General features: G+C 39.8%; 1 protein-coding gene across 1 annotated transcript in view; it reads left to right on the plus strand.

Moving 5' to 3' along the window:
* The window catches only part of LOC141133959 (uncharacterized), a 246,099-nt gene that overhangs the window by 60,282 nt on the left and 170,551 nt on the right, over positions 1-15,266 (plus strand). The window contains exon 6 of the mRNA XM_073623565.1: positions 2,118-2,375. Within this exon, the coding sequence (XP_073479666.1) occupies positions 2,118-2,375 (258 nt within the window). The remainder of the gene's footprint in view (positions 1-2,117; positions 2,376-15,266) is intronic.

The following is a 15,266-nucleotide window of genomic DNA, read 5'->3' on the forward strand; positions in this document are numbered from 1 at the left end:
TTAGCTCAGTGTCATACTATTCATCATATGAAATACTTCTTTACATATTCAGCTATATTGTCCAAGCAAGAGTGTACACACATTAGTTTGCATGTACCATGCACTAGCAGGGTTGACCCCAAAGTCCAATTTGTTTGACTAATGTGATTGCTTGGGCATACTCCAGCATACAAGGCCCTGGCATGCTTGAAAGAGGTACTCTAAGGCATGGTTCAGTTGGACTTGGCATGATATACATCTGTGTGATCGCTGACAGTGCCCAAGCATGGAACTTGAACTCTGGAGAAGATTCGATTTATTTGTGCCCACTCAGGAAGTAAGGGTACAGTAGGTCTTAACATGCTCATGAATGGCAGGAAGAGGGACAACTGTGTTGGGCACAATACATGGCAGCTTTTCTTAGTGTAAGTAGGTCCTAAATTACTTGCCTTGAAAGCAGGAAGCATTGGAAAAGCTCTTTTTCAGTCAAGGGACAAAAATACCAGGAAGAAGGCACATGCTTTAAAAGTTATCTAACTGTAATAATGTTTGCAATATTTATTTACTGGATAATATTCATAAAATATTAGATGACTGGTCAGATGTCATTAATATATTATCTTGTTAACCTTTTCTTGCTGTGAATGGTACAGAGACTTCCACAAATAGATAATTTTGAACTGTACCTGCTCAGTGTGTAAGCGTTGGGTGATTACAATATTCTCTTCACACATAATTGGATATTCTGTGCAATAATTACCTTCCACGGCATCTATTATTGTGTAAACGCTGTTTTTGTAACCACAGTGCTCAAATGTTTCTATTTTCTCTCCTAATTGGCACCGATCACTTGTTTCATTTTTTTGTTTTTTGTTTGAGGTTTGAGTCATTAGCCTCCAATTAAATTGCCAGGTGTGGGTAGAAGACATCTTGAGTATGCTATTAGGTCCTGAATGCCAAATTATGTAGTCAACAGGAAGAAGTAAACTAGAGATAATCAGACTTTTAAATTAAGGTTGTCAGGGTGAAAACAGCAAGATGTTGTCTCCGGCACTTTCTCTCAGGCATCTCTAAAGAAAGCGTTTACTTTAGGTTGTTTCCACTGTTGTACTTATCTTATTCTGTGGAATGTTTAAGTTACGCTTTTTGGAAGAAATACACATACCTGTAAGTCCTAATGTTAGTTATACACTATACTGGTTTCATCAGAAAATGTGTAGTGACTGTCTCATAAATCCCCCAGCAAGATTTGCTCAGGCAGCATGATGGATACTTAGCATGTTTTCCTTGAGGTATTGGGGTCTTACTTTATATTCCCGCCAAGTATATTTGCATGGAGTTTGTCTGAGTACTATCTGTAATCAATCCTGTTGAGGTAACCTTATATGAGAAATGCTGCCATAACTCTCTATTCATTTTTCACATCAGTTTCTATGAGTATTTAAGACAATGCTTTCTAACAACCAGTTTTTCTAATTTGATTTCAGATAAGGGTTTAGACTTTAAACAGTATTTTTCCCTCAATGCAGTACTTTCATTCTGGGGGCTTCTGTTGCTGCATCTCAGTCTACCGTCAATGCAGGATGGGACATCCTTAGTATAAAAATCCAGAGTTTTGTTTTCACAGCACAGCTTCACTTTCCCTTTAAGGATAATGCCTAAGTCAGAGTTTCCTATTGCAATAGGATGGATTCTGCCTCTTCCAGGTCCTTCGACAGTGACTTCACAACTCCAACACACAGATTACTAAAAAAGAAAACCATCCAGTTAGATCATAAGAGTTGGCACTATCCCTAGGTTCAAGGAATAAAAATACCCCCAAAAAGGTTGATGGGACTTTCAAGGCAACCGAGTAATTAAAAAGACAATTTTATTGAATACAATAAATATATATATATATATATTTATTTATTTGTTGTATCTTGTTCACATTACCTTTCTGAATTTAGAGAGAGGACTTCTAGGGAAATCGTTTTGGATTCGGTTCACCAAAAGTTAAAATCTGCTAAACTGTACTGTAACGCAATGTCTCTGTTCCTCAAAGACACTTTTACATGATGGAGCTTCATGTATGGATTTTTTTGTCAGCATTACTCTAATGGACTTGGGTCTTGTTTTTTTTTCCATATTTGTTCCAGGGTCCCAGCCCAGTGAAGGAGGGTATGAAGACAGAGATGCCATCTTCTCAGCAGACAGCGCTGAAGAGTTAAGGCCTCAGTTTCTTCGTAGGAGAAAGCTGGTGGTACTGGACCTCAGCATAAGGCAAGAAATGGAGAGGCAGAGAATAGCTGAGGAAAGAAGAGCCCAAGCCATACATATGTATGCAAAGCTTCGTAATTCACGCCCCACTATGGGTCGCACAGCTCAATCAATGAGCATTTCTAGGTTTGAAGACTGTAAGTAGAAATCATTTCCATTTTATTGATTTATTTAGATATGTGATAATATTTTTATAAGACTCATACAATAAATATTATTAAAGGTAAAACTGAGAAAATATTTTACACTAGTAACATCTGGAATTTATTTACCTATTTGGCTTTTAGGGTCCTCCTCTTCCCAGTAAATCATTGAAGGACCACACAATCTAAAACTGATATTTCAGATTCTTGCAGATGCTAATGAGTTTAATCAATCACCAGCATTTTCTTATTTCTAGAGCTTGTAATGTTACATAGTTATTCAGGTTGAAGAAAGACACAAATCTATCTAGTTTAACAAATTGAAAAAAGAAATAAAACAACTCCGTTTACACAATCCTAAATCCACAATTGATCCAGAGGAATGCAAAAAACAAAACAAACCCTATGATGTATGATCCAATTTGCATCCAGCCCTTTTTAAAACAATCTACCGAGTTGTCCAGAACAATATTTTAAGGAAGTCTATTCCACATTTTCACAGCTCTTACTGTGAAGAAGCCTTTCTGTATGTGAAGGTTAAATCTCTTTTCCTCCAAATATAAAGAGTGCCCGCTTGTCCTAATCTTTGGTTCATAAGATCTGCCTGCAATACTTCCTGGTTCTTTTTTCAGTCTAGGAATATTAATTCTTCTGATACACCAGGGAAGTTCTACTCTTTGTGCTTCAGTATATTATATTCAGTCACTGTACTATGAACTTGGACAATGCTAAAAACAGAAGTCCCATCAGTGTACATTGTTCTATTTCTATGTTTAATGTTAAAGTGTAACGCAAAAACCTTTTTTCCATTTTGGATAGATTAGGGAAAGGTCAGTACATGTCTCATTTTTTTTCTTGCAGTCTGGGTTCTGGTCTTGGTGGGGGGATTTTTCCTTTCTTTGTGTCCTGGTGACAACATTGTCACCCATATAAGAAAAGATAGAACATTTCTAACACAGACAGCAATAAAAATCTAACAGGGTTTCTAACCTTACCTACTCTATTTAAGAAAAATGTATGTTAGTATTATTATTGTTTCCCTTTCGGAAATTTCTCCTCACCTCTTGTCCTGTGACATGTTGTCACCAGGCCATAGCTCACCATCAACAGGTCATAGCCTATTCCTCATCCATACATTTTGAGGTGGATGAAGGAATCTTTCCCACTGCGCATTTGTATTCTGACAGCGGGACTTTCCCGCTGTCAGAATACACTGATTAAAGCTGCAGCTGATTGGCTGTAGCGCTGATCGAGCAAAAATTTTCAATTCCATTTTCCAATTTCAATTTCATTCCCATTTGAGAGTTGTCGGTCCTTAGATGGACTGCTCTCGATTGGGAATGGCCATAGTCCCTACTGAACTGGGCAAGTTTCGATTAATCTATGGCCAGCTTAAATCTCCCCAATGGGGGCCACAAGCTGCAGCAAGAACTGGCAGATTGTCCAATCCTTCTGTATTCTATCCAGAACTAAAAAAAAATGTTTTGCTGGCGATACATTCTAAGGCCATGTTTTTCATGACAACAATAAGGCCGCATTCACACTACAGCGTTTTGAATCATGGGCAGATTTGCCGCGGGTTTGCCCGCGATTTGACGACGCTGAAGTGTGAACGACAAAATGCGGGTCGCGGCAACTCGCATCGCAGAATGCATGTCGCCCAAAAGTCGCTCCTGATTTATTTCCTGAATTATTTCCTGAACTGCCCACGATTTCAAAGCACTGTAGTGTGAATGCAGACTTATGCCCCGTACACACGGTCGGATTTTCCGACGGAAAAGTGTGATAGGACCTTGTTGTGCTATTGGCTACTGCCCCGTTTATAGTCCTGATGTACGTGTTTTACGTCACTGCGTTCAGAATGATCGGATCTTCCGACAACTTTGTGTGACCGTGTGTATGCAAGGCAAGTTTTAGCCAACATCCGTCGGAATGTCCGATCAATGTCCGACCGTGTGTACGGGGCATAAGGCTGGGTTACTAAGAATTTGAGAATGTCCGCAAAATTTTCACTTCAATTCTTCATGTGCAAATAAACACAGGCATATTCTGTATAATTGAAGAGAATCTTTACACATTTTATTGTTTGAACATTCTCAAATGATTTAGTAAATCAACCTCAAAGTATTTATTATAGTTAGAGATATACACATATCCACTAGAATTCATATTTGTGGGCCTATCACTCTATTCATTTCTTGTTATATGTGATTTACAGGAGGCTTCTGGAGTATAAAACAAGAGAAAGGGTAAAAGTATATAAATTATATGCACATACATTTTTAAAACTTTCACAGTAAGATGACCTTTCCCATCTATTAGCATTGATCAACATAACTTGGGGGTTGAAACACTGATGCCTCCAAACAAGTCAATTCAGGAAAGCTGTTATCAGCTTCTGACAGCTGGCTATGCAAACTCAAAAGAGGCTGCTTACATGGATTTAACTGGACACTTAGCAACAGTGTATACCTTATCTGTTTGGTTTTATAGAAACAGCCTCACTGAAATTAGCCAACCAGACAGATCTTTTCCAATCCTTCACAATTTTAAAGTTTACTTTGTGCACTTTTTTGTAAATACAGGTTTATTTCAGTCTTTTTTTTCTCTCTGTATCATATGCTTTACATGTTTAATCAAGTGAATTAATTAGTGCTCTCAGTTCTATTGATGTATACCTAGAAAACAACTTGTGCTGTCAAGGGAGAATGCTTGCCTTTGTGTTGGTTGCTGGAGATAGTCATCAAATGTTAGAATGTAATCAGATAAAGCTAGTTGTTTGGTAGCAGTGTGCTAGCTTTGTCAAACTCCTAGGATCTTCAATAGGACAAATCTCTATCTTCATTTGTCACCCCAGTGCATCCTTTGTGTATATAATTTCCCATTGGTATTATCCAGAGCTTGGAGTCGATAGGAGACTAGCCTCTTGGCTTGCACCATTACTTCCAGCAGGCTTGATACATCTGCAATAGATCTAGGAGGATTTGTGCGTTTGCTGGAAATTTTGGGCCACATAAGCAGGCTCTATTATTTTGTCAGGTGTCACCTCCCATCAATTGATTTGATATGAGCCAAGTTTTAGCCAGCTGGAGTCCAAGCCAATAAAACATACATTTTTGTGTCATTTGATGTTTGTTTACTGGAATTAGAGTGAAAATTAATATTATAGTCAGCTATTTGTTGTTACAATTATTTAAATAAAAAGAGCTGTTTGTTAAGATTCCACAATCTGATTCTGTGATTTGAGCCCCATAGATCTCATAGTTTTACTAATATCCAGTTTTTGGAAGAATGAAATAGTGATCAGAAAATCGATTACAGCAATAACTCCCTTTCCTCTATTTATATTGCCCCATGATAGTTGTAAATATAACACACCTGTAGGAAATATAAGTTAGAAAATACTTACCTTACTCTCAGCTTATGACTGCTACACTTAGGCAAGAATGCCATCACCATCCTTCCAGAAAGATTTTGGGAACACTAAGGACCCCAGATCTCACAAGAAGGTACTTTTCGACTGCTGCTAGGGGGATGCACACTTTTTATTTGCCCTGGTGACCACTACCACCAGGACTGAAAGCAAAGCAAAATACAAAATTTCAAGCTGTCATCAGAATAGAAGCAGATGGGAAATATTCCAATTGGGACACTTGTTTCAGCAACAAAAACCTTTACTTTTGAGAGATTCCCTCTCACTTTCTGTCAAGCTAAAGTCTGAGTGATATCTTACTATCCCTAAATGTGCAACCATGCCTACTGTTTTAGTTACCTTGTCACCCCAAGACTCCTGCCACCTACCAGGTCCAAACTCTGAGCAATATAGTGCTATCCCTTATACAATTTCTGGAATTTTGAGGTGGCTCAATCTACGTTTGCACCTATGCCAATTGTTCTACTTACTTTGCCACCCCAAAGCTCCTGTCACCTGCCAGGCCCAAACTGTAAGATAGTAAATATCTTACTATCCCTGGTACAATATTTGGAATACGTGACTTGTGCTTCTTCTTACACTTACATTGCTTTTAGCATGGTAAAGCTGTAATTTCACTCCAAAAGACTGAGCCCCCAGACTGAGTCCCAGTTTTTCCTTTTTTCAGCCCCATCATCTCATCAAATAAGACTGACAGCAGCTTTCCAAATCATTCTACACAATTTTGCATCATTCACTGCCCTGTAATACACTTTTTAGAGTTTGGTTTGGACTCCAATTGATTTCAATGGGACTTCTGGTTTGGTAATTCCAAATTTCACGCAAGGCTCACATATTTTAAAATTGTGATAGTGACAAGGGCTTTATAGAAGACGACCCACTGCCCACATCCCTATAAGACTACACAATGGGAAATTTCCTCTTGTGAGATTTTAAAAGGCAGGAGTCTTCAAGCAATAATGTATCAAAAATATGAATGTATTACAAAACGTTAAAACATAACAATGATAAAAGAGATGGATGCAAATGTGGTCAAATGGTAGCAAAAAGGGTGTACATATCTAGTACAACGATATAGATAACACCACACAAAACTGTCCAGGCAGTGGGCTAAGACAGGAAGGCCCGCTGCGTTTCAAGGTTGTAAGAAGTGAAACCTCTTCTTCAGGGGCTGATGGTGAGGTGTATAATAATCTGAAAATATTTTGAAAACATACAAAAATAAACAAACAGAATAGATCCAAAATAATGTTGTACTCATATACATTCAAAACGCATAAAACGTAATTAATGCATTATAAAGTGTTCTGACCGTGTAACTCTTGAGCCACCATCAAATAGCATCCAACTTCAAAAGAAAAATGGGAATGAGTAGTTTGCTGCCAGGGATCAGGTCCATGAGCCAATGCTTCACACCAAGAGATGTACAGATCCAGCCCCAGGACAGAGCACAGAGGGCGTCCTACCACTGAGAGTATGGCACCACTGGTTCAGAATATCATTTACTGTCCTATCATCTAAGGAAGGAGAGGGAGCATGGTAATAGATCCAGCAGGTAGAGGAATCATGACAAAGGGCTCAGTCTCTATAGGCTTACACCTGCTAAGATTTAGCATAAATACAGTAGAGTAAGTCTGTCCCTTACATACCTGCTTGTGCATAAAGGTGGGGGACTCTTTGGTGTAAAAGGAGAGGCGCCACAAAGGCGCTACCTCGTAAAAGGGTGATGTTGAATCCCCAGATAGGTCAATCGCATAAGGAACAGTGGGTACGTCTAGATAAAAGAGACAGCTGGAGAGAAAGAGACAATAAGTGCTGTGTGATTGATTCCGGTCACAAATAACACCGTGTATGTCTCAAACAAAGGTATAGGATGTATTAATTAACAACATCCAAATACAATGCAGAGTGAGCATAAATTTACGTCTAGATTTACACAGCTGTCTCCAAACATGTCTACCAGATCGCAACGTATTTAGAACAATGCTATTGGCACTTTACCTTGGGAAGTGAGCAGCCACACAACCGGTGTGATGCTTGTACCAGCATGAGACTGGGCATCCCCACATACCTCTTAAATCCCACCGCTCATTAACAACAAACGGCCACAGCTGGTGATTGTGATTGGAAAGCAGGGTGCAGAGAGAGGGCTCGCCCTCTGAGTCCCCGGCACGCAGGCCAGCCCCCCGAGCCCCATGCACATATCGCCATCCAGGGAAAAGGACGTAATGACGTCACACGCTGGAGGGGAAGGGAATGTTGACACATGCCGGGAGGGAACTGACATCAGCCTCAGCGGCTCGCGGCACGCTGGGCGTCATGGCAACGGAAATAAACATTCCGGCCATGTACAACCATGAGATGGGCGGCCAAAAGTGTCAAAACAAAAAGATGACACATTGGCCCCCATGCGCCGAGTGAGCTGTCTGGGCCCAGACCAGCACATCCCCTAGCACCGCAGGGGTCAGGGATCCGGGTCCCGTAGCGGCAAAGGGCATACATTCCAGAAGGACCTAACAAAAAATGCACAGACTAGGAAAGAGGAAGAGGGAAAGGGAGGCTAAAAAAGAAGAAAGGAAAAGAACATAGACAGGAAAAAAGGAAACAGAGAAATAGGGAAAAGGACTATGCAGCCGTATCAATCAACCAGGTCCTTATATTTATTAAACTCCCCACATCCTAAACAATTAGTACCCCCAATCAAGAAGATTATTAATCTGAATTTATTGAAGAGAATTAGAAAAATTAGGAAAAGTGGGACATGTTTGCCTCAATGAGATCCCACTCCGATCCTCCAGAGGTGAAACCCTCCAAAAAGGGTCGGAATGAGATAGCATCATTGAGGCCCGGTGGTTTGGTGGCCTGAAGTCGATAAATCCATTTCTGTTCTGGTTGTAAAAGGATTTTGTTCCAATCGCCACCACGCAGCCCTGGGTGAACCCGGTCTAATATCAGGAAGGAAACTTTGGGAAAAATCGCAGAAGCATGTCTCCCCAGTGGAAAACTGGGGTTGCATGATTTCATTGAGGCTATGTGGCGGTATGCCCGCCGCCAGAATTCTTGGTTTGTCTTGCCCACATAATAGCATGCACACTCGCACATTAGCAAGTATACCACACCAATTGTTTTGCAATTTGCAAAGTGCTTAGGTACATACTTTTCACCATTGGGTAATTTCATACTTGGCTTGATATTCATAAATTGGCAGTATGGGCAACTGCCACATCTGAAAGTCCCAGGACGTTTGAAAGGATCTTGTTTACCACCCCTCCTAGATATTTGCTCGACACTAGAATATCCCTAATGGATTTGGCACGTCCAAACGTAAAGGACGGTTTGTCCTGCACAAAGGAGCCAATGGTGGGGTCTAATTTGAGGACATGCCAGTACCGTTCGACAATATTTTTAACAATCTTCTGCTGGTTGGAGAACCACTTTTTAAAAAAAGTTTGGTAAAAACCACAACTGATCAACCTTTTCAGAATTTCACATATTTCTACTATTTATAGCCAAATCTTTTTTTTTTTCTCCAGCGGGAGAGTAAGGGACAGTTAGAACTGCTGTCAAGTTTTTATTGCTTTCTGTGTCCCTACTGGGAAGATTCAACATTTCTATTTGTATGGTGACCAGTATCAATAGAACATAAAGTGATGCATGTGCATTCTGCTGAACCACAATGTACTGCACAAAGTGCATAGTGTATAGATCTGAAGGGGCAGTATGGCTACTTGTCTTTGAACTCTCTACTATAATCAAGTTTTTATTTTATTGTTGTTTATTGTTTTATCATTTTAATCACCTTTTTTGGTGTGTATTGCTATAGGTTCTTATTTTTTACTTAACCTTTTTTCCCTTGTGTATGAGGGAGTTAGACTTTTTTTTTTTCAGAGATTTGCAATTTCCCACTTTCCAACTTTATTCTTCTCTTTAGCACCTGCAAGCTATCTACTCATGTTACCCTGCATACTTTTTGACATCTAAAGTAATCTTACCAGGTTTCTAATACACCTGCTGCACAACAGCCTTTTCTTGGCTCACTTCAATATTTTTTTCATGTTAAGTATTTGTATTTTGGCATTCGCAGCCAGTGACAAACCCGTGTCTCGGGTGAAGTTGTAAGAAACATGGAGTATCAGTGTTATAGAGCTGGCAAAAGATAAGTGTCAGAAGTTGGCAAAGGCTGTGATTCATGCTTAAGATTGTAGATCCTATGCATTAAACAGTGCATTCCAATCAACCTGTATTTAATTACATTGCCAAGGATATAATTATTTCAAAGGATTACATGGACACATGAACACAGAGAACTCTTGTAAAATAGCACAGTTCAGAGAAGAGAAAATATATCTGGTGGTTTTGTTGTCGAAGTATTATTTCTTCTGTCAACTTTTTGCTATTTTTTAAACAGTAGAAATGTATCCATTACCAAAACAAAACTATACAACTAGTTCAATGAATCAGTTATCTGATAATGCTTTGTAGCATATACTGTAAACATTTTAAGTCAACAAATGTAAATGTGGGTTTACATCTTTATATATTAAGGTCAAGAATAAAATAATATTTTTAATGTTTAAATCTTTTTCTATTGTCAGGTAAATGTAAAATATTGCATATTAATATTGTGCATTTTTCAAAAAGTTGGAGCTTTGGTATCCTTGTCACATGTTTTCTGTTAAAATAGAAGTGTGGGAATAAAAAAAAAATGCTAGAAACCAATTACAAAGTCTTAATGTGCTGGTATCTGATCCTGAAAAGGATCTCCAAATTTTTGACTAATTACCCCCCAACATGTTGTCAGGGTTGCGATGAGAGAGGCACACATGCCCATATTTGGTGGTCCTGCCAAATAGTGTAGCGTTTCTTGGCTGAGGTTTTCCATATAATGTCTAACCTGAATGGCACTCCCACAGCCATGGGCCCTGCAATTGCGCTCTTAAACCATTGCTCTCTGAATCTCATGAGAGCCCAACTGAAACTTTCTCTACAGGTCACAACAGCGTCTAAACAAACCATTGCCAAAGCCTGGAAAACCCCCACCTTATGTATCTTGGAGACGAAAAATTTAATCAAACAGGCCATGATTCAAACAAAATCGAGACGACCTTGCTTAACAAAGCTTCTAAACATGTGAGGATCTGGCAGCCATGGGTAGACAACTTCTTACCCCCTGGCTTTGACTCTACCCTACAGGAGCCATAACTTCACATTCACCAATTGGGTTACTAACTGTTACCCAGAGGTTAATCGCCCAGTTCTGTGCGATTTTTTTCTATTAACCCCTGATTCCTACTTCACCGCTGCTCTCTCTCTCTCTTGTATCCTTTGGTATATATAAAATTATATGCAAAACCCTGCGAGCCACTTACGGATAAATGCCTACAGAATGATAAGTGAACAGTGGAGATCAGCTGCAAACACTCAGTCACGTTCCATATTCGTGCAAAGTATTAAAAATAAAAACAATGTGTCTGCGCTAGAAGAAATCGCTACACTCAAAGTGCAGTATTAATAAACATAAACAACATAGGTGTTGATATAAATGTGCATGCGTGAAAATACCCCTAGGTGCTAAAGTATAAAGTGCACAGTGCTATGTAAAACACAGAATGTGAGTGATCAAACAAAACAACATATCAATTAAAATATCAAATAAAATGCAAGAGGATATAACAAATAGTGAATAAATAAAGTCCAAAACCGTGTATATCCAATGATATAAAAGTGCCCAAATAAATTAGTCCAAAGATTTGGTGAATTTCACATATCCTATCTTCCAAAGTGTGCCACCAAGAAACATGCTGTGGTGTCTTCCAGCCGCCCCCACAGGTGTATATGCTCACCTTCCTGTGTGTGACACAGCGATTAAACTATGTCAAACAAAGCCTTGGAGCCACTCCTGTGCTCATTAGGAACCAGCTGTGCAAACTTCCAATGTTCTCAAATGGAGATGGTTTATGCAAGAGAAAAAAACTCCATAGCGCAATATGTAGGTATAAAGGATTTTAATCAAATAATTAACTCCCCTAGCTGGGGTACTCACATATTGTGGGTGCGTGAGTGCACCATCCTTAACAAGCATAAAACGGTCAATCTCTCGGTGTGGCGTGCGGTGTGGCGTATGTAACGAAAATCTCCTTCTCTCTCTCTGCTGACAGCTCCGTCCAGGCCCCTCCCCTACGCGTGTTCGGCACCGGGACCACGTGCCTTCTTCAGGGGGAATCTGATTGGACGAGAGCTCCAGAGTGAATATATATAGCTCCGGCGGCCATTTTGCCTGAGACCGCAGACACATCTGTGTCTATAGCGGCCATTTTCCCTTAGGCCATGGATCAGGCTGACATCAGCCGTGTCAATCATGGCAGCCATTTTGCCTAGGATCACAGATATAAACCCTAATGGGCAGTAAAGGTAACTCCAGCGGCCATTTTCCCTGAGACTACAAATCTGCTAAATAGCAGAATATGTACTATTGATAGCAGGATCTCACAATAAATGTTCCAATAAGATGTTATGCATAAGTTTAAATATTGGCATAGAAATAAATAATCTACTGTAATAGTGATATATAACCATGTATTCTATATTGATATAATAAAAAGAATTTTATTATGATTTTTTATTGATATAATAAAAAGAATTTTATTATGATTTTTTATGTGTTTCAAATATTTTTAATAACAATTTTTAGAATAAAGTATGTTATGTTTGTTTTTAATATTTTAGTAATATTTAATTTTAATTTGGTTGATCCAGCCTTGGGGTCGATTAATCCATATATGGAATGCTGGATGTTTGTTTATTATTTACCAGATAGGATATTATGTGATATTTTATCGTTTGCGGCGATCTAAACGTGTGTGGTGTGTGGCGGTGCTCTCTTTGCTAGACCGCTCCGTCCTGTATAGTATTATATCAATATAGAATACATGGTTATATATCACTATTACAGTAGATTATTTATTTCTATGCCAATATTTAAACTTATGCATAACATCTTATTGGAACATTTATTGTGAGATCCTGCTATCAATAGTACATATTCTGCTATTTAGCAGATTTGTAGTCTCAGGGAAAATGGCCGCTGGAGTTACCTTTACTGCCCATTAGGGTTTATATCTGTGATCCTAGGCAAAATGGCTGCCATGATTGACACGGCTGATGTCAGCCTGATCCATGGCCTAAGGGAAAATGGCCGCTATAGACACAGATGTGTCTGCGGTCTCAGGCAAAATGGCCGCCGGAGCTATATATATTCACTCTGGAGCTCTCGTCCAATCAGATTCCCCCTGAAGAAGGCACGTGGTCCCGGTGCCGAACACGCGTAGGGGAGGGGCCTGGACGGAGCTGTCAGCAGAGAGAGAGAAGGAGATTTTCGTTACATACGCCACACCGCACGCCACACCGAGAGATTGACCGTTTTATGCTTGTTAAGGATGGTGCACTCACGCACCCACAATATGTGAGTACCCCAGCTAGGGGAGTTAATTATTTGATTAAAATCCTTTATACCTACATATTGCGCTATGGAGTTTTTTTCTCTTGCATAAACCATCTCCATTTGAGAACATTGGAAGTTTGCACAGCTGGTTCCTAATGAGCACAGGAGTGGCTCCAAGGCTTTGTTTGACATAGTTTAATCGCTGTGTCACACACAGGAAGGTGAGCATATACACCTGTGGGGGCGGCTGGAAGACACCACAGCATGTTTCTTGGTGGCACACTTTGGAAGATAGGATATGTGAAATTCACCAAATCTTTGGACTAATTTATTTGGGCACTTTTATATCATTGGATATACACGGTTTTGGACTTTATTTATTCACTATTTGTTATATCCTCTTGCATTTTATTTGATATTTTAATTGATATGTTGTTTTGTTTGATCACTCACATTCTGTGTTTTACATAGCACTGTGCACTTTATACTTTAGCACCTAGGGGTATTTTCACGCATGCACATTTATATCAACACCTATGTTGTTTATGTTTATTAATACTGCACTTTGAGTGTAGCGATTTCTTCTAGCGCAGACACATTGTTTTTATTTTTAATACTTTGCACGAATATGGAACGTGACTGAGTGTTTGCAGCTGATCTCCACTGTTCACTTATCATTCTGTAGGCATTTATCCGTAAGTGGCTCGCAGGGTTTTGCATATAATTTTGTTTCCCTAATTTTTCATATTCTTGCTAGTAGCCTGATGGATCCTTTTGCCTTTTTTGAGAACAAAGAAATTGATCTGGAGGATCTTTTCTCCATTACCAACACTAATGAGAATGATATTACGCAGCTTTTTAGGAAATTAGGACACTGCATGGATAAAAAGAGTAATATATGGTGGGACATGTCCACCATGAGGAAATATTTAAAGGATGGTCTGGTCCCTAGGAAGTTACGATGGGATGTTCCCATTAATGATGGCTTACTAGGGGTTGATGATGTGGAGGAGTGGTATGCGTTTTTTGTGGGTAAGGGAAGGGAGATTATGGAATTCCTTATGAAGAGAAAACAGCGGAAACTAGATCTTTTGGAGAACCAAATTAAGGACATTAGGGATAAACTTAGCTCCCTCATTAATCACCCTGAATACACTAAACTTATGGGGGAGCTACAGAGGAGTATGCAGAAGAAAGACACGGAAAATAAAAATGTAAAGAAGAAGAAGTACCAAAGGGACTTCGAAGACTATCAAAACAAACAAGTCTTTCGTTGGCAATCAACATTGGCGTCCACCACTGTAGTTAACCCCCATTCACAGGCGGGGGCAGTTACCAATATGGTACCACAACCACAGGGTCAGTCTCATTCACAGCAACAGAGCAACAGACCAGGTAACAGAGGGTTTCCACCGCATCGTCAGGAGGAGGTGTTACCTCATACACCTTATCGCCAACCCCCAAGGAAATCGCAACAAAATCTGTCGAGGCGACCTAATAATGAGGGGAGAAATGGCCCGCCGCCCAATAATGAGAATTGGAGATATGAGGCACCCACTTATCAAGATAATGGCTATAGGGTCCAACAGGAGAGGGAGCATCTTGATTTGGGTTATCCTCCGAACCCTGCCCCTCATTACAGAAATGGCCAACAGTACTCATATGGCCATCAAAGGCCATATGGATACCAACACAGTACTCCATACCATCAATATAGGAGTTATGGGAATCAGCAGAATACACCCCAGAGAGGAAATCGTGCACCTTATAGGGGCCCCTTACCGTATCAACCTCCTTTTAGGGGGCACCCCACACATACAAGAGAAGATGCACGTAGAGGTGGAGTTTACTATTCCCCTAAACCGCAGAGAGTCAGATATGAAACACATCAGCAGGACCACTACGGGGTACCTGTGGCTAACAGCTTCCAGCCTTTGAGTGACAATGACAACTTTCTAGATGAATCTTTTTTAGGGGGACCAGGGGAGGACCCGCCCGAGAAGTACGCAAT

Source organism: Aquarana catesbeiana, linkage group LG03 (assembly GCF_042186555.1).
Source record: "Aquarana catesbeiana isolate 2022-GZ linkage group LG03, ASM4218655v1, whole genome shotgun sequence".
Taxonomy (NCBI): Eukaryota; Metazoa; Chordata; class Amphibia; order Anura; family Ranidae; genus Aquarana; species Aquarana catesbeiana.